This window comes from Danio aesculapii, chromosome 2, assembly GCF_903798145.1.
Source record: "Danio aesculapii chromosome 2, fDanAes4.1, whole genome shotgun sequence".
Lineage (NCBI taxonomy): Eukaryota > Metazoa > Chordata > Actinopteri > Cypriniformes > Danionidae > Danio > Danio aesculapii.
This window is the reverse complement of record NC_079436.1, coordinates 11,357,219-11,367,429: the sequence shown is the minus strand read 5'-3', so window position 1 is coordinate 11,367,429 and position 10,211 is coordinate 11,357,219. Positions and strand designations below refer to the sequence as shown.

The 10,211-nt window shown below is 36.6% G+C and overlaps 1 protein-coding gene across 1 annotated transcript in view; it reads right to left on the bottom strand.

Moving 5' to 3' along the window:
• Positions 1-903: 903 nt before the first annotated feature.
• Positions 904-10,211, bottom strand: part of abhd3 (abhydrolase domain containing 3, phospholipase) — a 65,387-nt gene continuing 56,079 nt past the window's right edge. The window contains 3 exon segments of the mRNA XM_056472802.1: positions 904-7,078; positions 8,880-9,045; positions 9,146-9,194. Coding sequence (XP_056328777.1) covers positions 6,897-7,078; positions 8,880-9,045; positions 9,146-9,194 — 397 coding nt within the window. The 3' untranslated portion in view covers positions 904-6,896.

Below are 10,211 nucleotides of genomic sequence, written 5' to 3'. Positions count from 1 at the left end.
ATTCGGAATTGTAGTATTATAAAGTACTATAAAGTTTTCTAACTGGCGAATGACATGATCTAGTGGCTTGTCTACTGTCGTCTTTACAGTGCGCATTCGTGATTTCAGGAGGTGCGGCGGGGGAGGGACCGTGTTTCAAAGATAACATGCTAACCGGTTAGCATTTTGGCAGATCACCAACTGCACCTTTAATTTGATGTTATACTCTATATCCAGAAACTAAGCTTTTTTTCACAAGCCTATCTAAAGGGTTAATGGTGCGAACTGATGATTAACAGTACAAATTGCAAATTTTATGTCTTCCCGACAGGAAAAGCCACCAACAATCAAAAATGCATGATTTTATGCTGTCATGGTTTTGTTATCAAAAAATTGTGGTTATAATGAAAGTCAATGGAGCAAAAACAGGTATCAAGAGTTAATTAGGGAGAAAAAATGACTTTGATATAAAGTAAAAAAATTCCAGTCCAAATGAAAATCATTTATGAATTTGGCAGTCAAAGAGTTAAAATCCCGTAAGTGTTTTAAACAAATTAGTAGTTTTGATCAGGACTGAGGTTGATTAACAGATTTATGCAAAACAATAAAAAATTATAATAATCTGATGCATTTTTACATCAGTTTAATATGGTGGATGTTTTCATCCCGAACATTACAAAATGGTAGTTAAGTTGCTCAGTGTTTTTTTTTTTTTTTTTGAATTCAAAGCATTTTCTCAAAATTTGGTCAAAATAAGATTTGTCACCAAAAATCATTCTGCTAGCTGAAACACTTTGGCCATAAAAAGTTATGGCCAAATTAAGACAAAATCACTCCAGAGTGAATGAAAACATCCCTAACAGCATATAAGGAATAAATAATCTGCACATCTCTAATAAACACAGGAATAAAAAAATACGGTTTAATTCCATAATTTATTTAAGACCACAAATGCACTCATAATCCATACAAGTACATGTGCATATATTTATTCTACAGAGACATAGATCTTGTATTAAAATCTTATTGCTGCACATGTTAAATACGCAATCCTTTTATAAATCTATAAAAGGAAAGACATCTTCATGGGGAGGGAAAAAAACGTCCGTTGTGCTACAGGTTTATGCGATGCATGGTTGTACAGTTACTCAAGACACTTAGAACAGTGACACATGCTACTCGGAAACAAGATGGACGGTAAGCAGAGAGGATAGCATTTTTTAAAAGTCCACAACAGCAGCAATATGAAGCAGCACCATAAGAAAAATCAGACAATGGTCAATATACAACCCATGGTCGTTTCAATAGGGTTTAGTTCGGGACGTCTTGTCATTCTTCCGTGAAAATGTAGAGTTATATTTGGGCATAGTTATTTACAGCTTTCTCGTCAAATCACAATGACACACATACATCTTTTATTTTGTTTTGAACTCTTCCTGACCTTCTCACATAAATAATGGCTGCTCAAGATTTTTTTTCTCTCTTGTTTTCTTTTTAATATAGCCAAATTTAAAGAGATAGTTCAATCGAAACTCAAAAAATATTTAGGTTAGTAGGGGACTTTGTAGCATTGGCCCCAACTGTGGTCTGGGGTGTGGCTACCAGTATTTAAAAGTCAAAAACAAACAAAAAACAACAAAACTTTGCATAAAAATCACCTAATTCACACAGACAAAAAAGTTTTTACGCTTGCTTGATGTGGTTTTAAACTTATGTGTAAAAAGGTTAACGCGAATAATAAGAGACGGAAACACATTTCCCAGCAGACAAACAACATCAGAAGTTCATATTAGGTTAGATTAAGGTTGCCAGTGTCTAAGGACAATGATATTTTGATGTCCAATAACGATGTGAAATGACGTTAATATTTTAGGTTGTGTTGGAAAAAACCAAAATCAAACGTCGAGCCAACATCTTAATCCAACAGCATATTGATTTCAAATACTGACATTTATTCGTCAAGCATCCAAAATCCTGTCTAACAGACGTAATATTGGTAACGTCCACACAACGTCAAGCTGTAACATCATTAGACTCTGATATTTGGTTGTTTTTAGGTTGCGTTGTGAACCAAAATGTAACGTCTGTCCGACAATGGACATTGTCGTCGACCTGACGTTGGGTTCTGACATCAAACTTATTTTCATTTTCAAACAGAATGCAACATCCTACGATGTTGGGGTACAACGTCAATCTGACGTCATGTTGACGTCATGTGCCAGATGGGTTGCTGAATAAATGCTGATGTAACGAATATTAAACTCACGTGACTAATCGGCTGTCTCTGTTATGCTTTCGTTGTTTGCTGTTGGTTACTAGGTTACCAATACTACATTCATCCACTCTAACAACTTACACTTCATTTATATTTGTTTTGTTTTTGTTGTTTGTTTTAAAACTTTAAAAAGATTTGCTTCTCGTTATGATGGAAACCTGGCAAATGATGTATGATATAATAAGGTTAACGATCGCTATGCTTCCATACACATATATTTATGTGCAATAATCTTAATGGAAATGCAAAGATGCTCCTAAATTTTGAAAATGAGTACGATAAACTTTTTATTCCATAATAAAAATGTGCATTAAGTACAATGCAAACACATTTACCCAATAAATTTCAGCATGCGCAAAAAAAGTAATGTGATTTTGTTTTGAAAGATCATATCATCATCATAAAAAAGCTTTTCTGTTGAAACTGGGGTACAATGGAATGGCATTATGGACAAACGAGTGGTCAAAGCACATTGCCCGATATCTGAAATGTTGTTTTGGTCATTCTAAAATGCCTTTTTAGCCACGCTGTCATCAAAGTGGTTCAGTATTATTAACTAGTAGAACTGTTTTGAGCGTCTACACTTCTAAAGAGTGGTCTCGAGCCTCCAAAAAGCAATTAGGATTTCATTCATTGCATTTTGTCCATGTCTTTTAAGGTACAAGTAACTTATTGTATGCCTCCTTTTTTTTATATTTGGCGACAGTTTATCAGGAAGTGACCGTTTTGTTGTATTTGCCTCTTTGGGTGGAAATAGTGCTTTTTTTGCAAATGTTTATGCAATATTCTAGTTTTGCACATGAAACATGGCTAATGTTCACTTTCTCACATAGAGTGATTGGTTCACATTTTAAGACCTCAGTGTAGCCTGCAGGCACAGGACGTTAGACTGACGTTGCACCCCAACGTTGTTGGGCCGTTAGATTTTGGTTGGTTAATTCCACAACCTAAAACCAACCAAATATCAATGTCTACTGATGTTACACTTTGACGTTGTATGGACATTACATTATGACGTTAAGATGACATTGGACTTTGGTTGGTTAAGTCCACAACTTCAAACCAACAAATGATTAATGTCTACCATTGTTACATTTTGACATTGTATGGACGTTACATTATGTTAACATGACATTGGACTATGGTTGGTTAATTTCACAACCTAAAACCAACCAAAGATCAATCTCTACTGATGTTACATTTTGATGTTCTATAGACGTCACATTATGATGTTAATATGATGTTGAATTTTGGTTAGTTAATGCCACAAATTTAAACCAACCAAAGATCAGTGTCTACTGATGTTTGACTCTGACGTTGTATGGACGTCACATTATGACATTAAGGTGACGTTGGACTTTGGTTGGTTAATTTCACAACCTAAAACCAACCAATGATCAATGTCTACTGATGTAACATTTTGACGTTGTATGGACATTACATTATGACGTTAAGATGAGGTTTGACTATGGTTGGTTAATTCCACAACCTAAAACCAACCAATGATCATGGTCTACTGATGTTACAATTTGACGTTGCATGGAAGTCACATTATGACGTTAACATGATGTTGGATTTTGGTTAGTTAATGCCACAAATTTAAACCAAAGATCAGTGTCTGATGTTAGACTTTGATGTTGTATGGACGTCACATTATGACGTTAAGATGACATTGGACTTTGGTTGGTTAATTCAACAACCTAAAAACAACCAAAGGTCAATGTTTACTGATGTTAGACTCTGACGTTGTATGGACGTCACATTATGATGTTAAGATGACATTGGATTTTGGTTAGTTAATTCAACCTAAAGATAACCAAATATCTACATTAAATGATGTTGTGTGTCTGCTGGGTGATGTCACAAAATAAATATCCTGCATATACATTTTTGATTCTTAAAGTGCCGATGGTACTCATTGACTGACAGTCTATGAATTACCAAAGACAAGAGTTTCAGATAAAATTATCTTCGATATTCTACTGTAGAAAAAAAGTCGAGGTACATTGTAAATGTTCAGTTCTGGGTGAACTATCCCTTTAAGAATTCATTGGAGCATTAATATATAAAGCATTTTGAGCTTAAGTGAATTTAAAGCATATATTAAAAGCATATAACATATTTTACAATGTTCAGACAAACAGTAGCTCAAGTCATTTTCACATTCACAGAATCCTTGAAGCCACTTTTGTTAAGTCCAATATAACACACTTTACTTGTAGGGCTCCACAGGTTTAATGCCATCAACAACAAATTTCACATTCCAAGTCAAAATGATTCATTTACAGTTTACAAAGTAGTCAGTGTCAACATTAATGTAATGAATGAGAAACAAAGTGCATGTGGTACATTCTTATGGAAACTACGATATGGTGAATACAATCTTTTCTTGTCTTAAAAACAAACTAACATAGAGAAAAATTGGGGTCAGTTCTGAGGGCTACAAAACTACTGACATGTAAGATACATGGTGAAAATAAGGATAATAATACATAAAGCTTCCTTTTTAACACTAGAATGGACCGAACTGATAAGGCCTTGGTGCAGCAAATCAGCTGCTAGGGATAAATGGTCATTGACATGCTGGATGTCAAACATGGTATGGTAAACACTGAATTAATCTTTTATGTTTACATAAGAAGGTAAAAGTGGAGCTGGAATGTGACCTCCTTGCTTCACTGCATCATGGATCATTATTAGTAAATTTTTTTGAAGAGTTTAGGTGAAATCCTTTTTTATAATTAGAAAAACAACTGCACAAATGCCCTTGACCTTCACGGCTACAATCACAATTTGATATAGTGCAATTTGACTAAATCTATTTAATAAGGTTTCGAGCTGTTTTCTTTTTTCTTTTTTCATTATTTAATGACAATAAAAGAAGCTCTCATATATTTTCTGAGAAAATCTGTTCCTTGAGAGTTGCATGTTTTAAAAACTAAATGGCCTAAAAGATTTATTTACCAACCTGAAAAACCAGAAATGTTTTCATAATGAATTTTAATGGTTTCACTAATATTATTTTCATTCATTCATTCATTCATTCATTTATTCATTCATTTTCCTTCGGCTTAGTCCTTTCATTTATCAGAGATCGCCACAGCGGAATAAACTGCCAAATTATCCAGCATATGTTTTACGCAGCGGATGCCCTTCCAGCCACAACTCAGTACTGGGAAACACCCATACAATCTCGCATTCACACACATACACTATGGCCAATTATTCATTCATTCATTTTCTTTTTGGCTTAATCCCTTTATTAATCAGGGGTCGCCACAACGGAATGAACTGCCAACTTATCCAGCATATGTTTTACGCAGCGGATGCCCTTTCAGATGCAACCCAACAATGGGAAACACCCATACACACTCTTTCACACACACACTACGGCCAATTTAGCTTATTCAATTCACCTATAGCACATGTCTTTGGACTGTGAACCAAACTGGAGAAAACCCACACGAACATAGGGAGAACATGCAAACTCCACACAGAAATGCCAACTTGTCCAGCCGGGGCTCAAACCAGCAAACTTCTTGCTGTGAGGCGACAGTGCTAACCACTGAGCCACCATGCCACCCTGATAATATTTTGTTTATATTATTTTAAAGAATAGTTCACCCAAAAATCAACCATTTATTCACCCTCAAGGGGTTTCTTTTTCAGTTAAATGCAAAAGATAATGTTTTGAAGAATGTTGGTAACTAGTAGCCATTAACTTTCATAATACTATGAAAGAAAATGGCTCCCGGTTACCAAACATTCATCAAAATATTTTAATTTTGTGTTGAGCACAAGAAACTCAAATATGTTCATACACAGCGGAAGCCCTTCCAGCTGCAACCCACTACTGGGAAACATCCATACACCCTCATTCATACACATACACTAGGGCCAATTTAGTTTATTCCATTCACCTATACCACATGTCTTTGGCCTGTGGAGGAAATCCATGCGAACACGGGGAGAACATGCAAACTCCACACAGAGATGCCAACTGACTCAGTCGGGACCTTCTTGGTGTGAGGTAACAGTGCTAACCACTGAGCCACCATGTCACCCATATTTCATAAATATGTCCACAAATAATGATATTTAGTACGGCATTGTGAAACTTGAATGAGACTATTTCGCATTACAGTAATGAAGTTATTCTAAATTACTCTTCATTTTCTTATATATAGCCATATATTCTATTTTTTATTTTGCTTTAGTGCTGATTTGATTTAGTTTCATTTTGATTTAGTACACTTCTCCACATAATGTTGAGTAATGTCACCTAAATAAGTGCTTCAGTTGGTTGGATGGTTCATCATGCCCTTAATAGTTAAAGCATATATAAAAGTACATAATTAAGAGAGTCATACACACACATGCAAGTCACAGATGAATGCATTTTAGAAACAAATAAGTGCACCAATGGACGGATGAACGAATGTGCAAGTCAAAGAATCATTTCTGTTCCATGAATGAAAATCAAAGAGTTAAAACACTACTAAAATAATTCAATAAATATATGACTAGACTAAATTAACAATTCTGGCCTTCAAGTGAACCTGTGCCTGTCATTTTGGAAATGAATACAGATCTTTTTTTTTTTTGCTCACGGCTGTTCTGTTGAGGGAATGGGAAGAGAGGGTCAGTAGAGATCATCAAGACCGTTGCCGTTCTCAAACACAGCTTTGGTGAACTGACGAAAAACGCGGTCCATGTAGGTGCTCTGCCGAGGCCATAGACCCTCCAGGAAGCCAATATGGCCGCCGTGACAGGTGATGAGGAGGGCCACATTGGGGTTCTGCTTCACAGCCTCCACTGGAATAGCTGAGCAAAGAAAATGGCCCAAATGTAAGTTTCTTTCATTATAAAGCTTAAAGGGGACCTATTATGCCCCTTTTTGCAAGATGTAAATTAAGTCTCTGATGTCCCTAGAGTGTATATGTGAAGTTTCAATTCAAAACATAAATGTTTACTTTTAACTTTTTGAACTCTGTGATCCAGACTATGCTGTTTTGGTGACTGTTGCTCTAAATTCAAATGAGATTGGGCTTTTCAAAAGAGGACCTCATAATATTCCTCAGAGATTTTGGTCCATATTGACATGGTAGCATCAAGCAGTTTTTGCAGATTTGTCGGCTGCACATCCATGATGTGAAACTCCTATTCCACCACATCCCAAAGCTGCTCTATTGTACTGAGATCTGGTGACTGTGGAGGTCATTTGAGTACAGTGTCTTTGTCATGTTCAAGATACCAGTCTGAGATGATTTACGATTTATGACATGTCGCGTTATCCTGCTTGAAGTAGCCATCAGAAGATGGGTACACTGTGGTCATAAAGGGATAGACATGGTCAGCAACAATACTTAGGTGGGCTGTGGCATTGACATGATGCTCATTTTTTAATATATGCCCAAAGTGTGCCAATAAATTATCCCCCACACCATTACGCCACCACCAGCAGCCTGAACCGTTGATACAAGGCAGGATGGATCCATGCTTTCATATAGTTAATGGCAAATTCTGACCCTACCATCCGAATGCCACAGCAGAAATCGAGACTCATCAGACCAGGCAACGTTTTTCCAATATTCTATTGTCCAATTTTAGTGAGCGAATTGTAGCCTCAGTTTCCTGTTCTTAGCTGACAGGATTGGCACCCGGTGTGGTCTTCTGCTGCTGTAGCCCATCTGCTTCAAGTTTGACGTGTGTTCAGAGATGCTCTACTGCAGACCTCGGTTGTAATGAGTGGTCATTTGAGTTACTGTTGCCTTTCTATCAGCTGGAACCCATTCTCATATTCTGCTTATTCTCCTCTGACCTCTGGCATCAACAAGGCATTTGCACCCACAGAACTGCCCCTCACTGGATATTTTTTCTTATATTTTTTCCCTAGAGATGGTTGTCCATGAAAATCCGAGTAGATCAGCAGTTTCTGAAATACTCAGACCAGCCCGTCTGGCACCATGCCGGTTCAAAGTCACTTAAATCACCGTTCTTCCCCATTCTGATGCTCAGTTTGAACTGCAGCAGATCGTCTTGATATACATGCCTAAATGCATTGGGTTGCTGTCGTGTTGGCTGATTAGAAATCCGGTGCAACTAATATAGTGGCCATTGAGCTATATAGTGTATGCAGGTTACTGTAAGTAGTTTTATGTTTTGTTCAGAACAGTAGGATTAAATATGGAACATAAAATAGTCTCACTAGTATTTGTAAAAGAAAGAAAAAAAGTCTTTTGATTAAAAGGATAGTTCACCAAAAATGAAAATTTACTCTATCAATCTCCCTCAACTGATTCCAAACCTTTGTTTCTTTCTTTAGATGAACAGAAAAGAAGATATTTTGAAAAATGTTGGAAACCTGTAACCATTGGTACCCATAGTAGGATAAACAAATGGTCAAAGTCAAGGGTTACAGTTTTCCAACATCAATAACTTCTTTTGTGTTCAATATAAAAAAGAAAATCATAAAGGTTTGATACAAGTAAAGGGTGAGTAAATGATGACAGATTTTTCATATTTTAGTGAACTGAAGTATACAGGGTAACAATGGTTTGTGAACAAACAAACAAGAAAAGTGTTTATTACCAAAACTCATAATGTGATTACCTCAATAACTCACCGTGATTGGGGGAAAAGACATCATCAGCTGCGTTGAGGCACAGCATTGGCACCTGCACAGACTTGATCTTGTGAATCGGGCTCGCGTCTCTATAATAGTCATCATTGGATGGATAACCAAACATGATGGATGTGAAACGTTCATCAAACTCTCGTATAGTTTTAGCCTGTGGAACGCATGAAGAAAGTTAACCACAGCACAAGAAAATGACAAAAAACAATTTGTAACAAAAAACGTGACACATTCTTTAAGTCAGAGTAACGCACCTTCATCACATGGTCTATGTCGTACTTCTTTTCAAGAATGGTTCTGTGACTGTAAAATGAAAACATGAAACATCACAGTGAAGTATAGGGCAATCTTGACATAAGGATGTATAATTGTGACATTTTATATTTAGAGGTGCCATAGAATGAAAATCTGGTCAATTACGGTCAAACCCAAGGTTTTTCTTCTAGGGGTAAATTCTGTAGCTATAAATGAGCATATAAAATTTGTTGAATAGCAAAACACAAAGACAGTGAACACACCTTTTTTATCTTTGTAATTAGCTTTTTACCCACACTACGCGATCCAAACCATGCCCAGGCGTGATTCCCGGTTTGTTTGACAAGTGTGAGTGTTCCAAATCAGGCTCAGGCACAGTTCAGTAGGCCGGCCCCACGGTTCAGTAGGCCGGAACTGTCATAAATTATTAAAGACGCAAACCCCCCACTGCACATCAGCTGCACCTTCAGCAAACCTCCTAAAACCTACAGCACCAGGATTTTTATGATCATTTATGAGCGTCAAAGTTGTGGATCTGTTCAGCAAAATATTGTGACTGTGTGTCACTGCATCCCAAACGACTAAACATAATACAAAATGATACAACTAAAGCAATCTCCACTGTGCTGAACGAGAGTGCTTCTCTCTGTTAAACTGAACAGTGCATCATCGATGATGTAAGCGTGCTCCAGCTCGGATGCAATGTGAGTGCAGGCCATTGGGGGAGAGGGGAGGGGGACAACCGCACTTCGGGACGGTTTAAGGCAAGCCTAGCGAGAGTACGTTGGCCCATGGTAACCTTAAAAAAATGTGAATTAATCAGATTTTCTAAAGGATCATGAAACCCTAAAACACATTTTTGTTTTAGATGTTGACAGAAATATATGTGTGGCACATTGCTAAAAACACTATTAGGACACATATATTTCACTATTGAGTGAAAATGTCTTGTTTTAGTAAATAAAAAAACCATTGAACTCCATTGTGTTATTACTACACTCCATTGGGTTTTATTGTAAGAAGTACATTATAAAATGTAAAATATATCTATAACTATTGATGCGA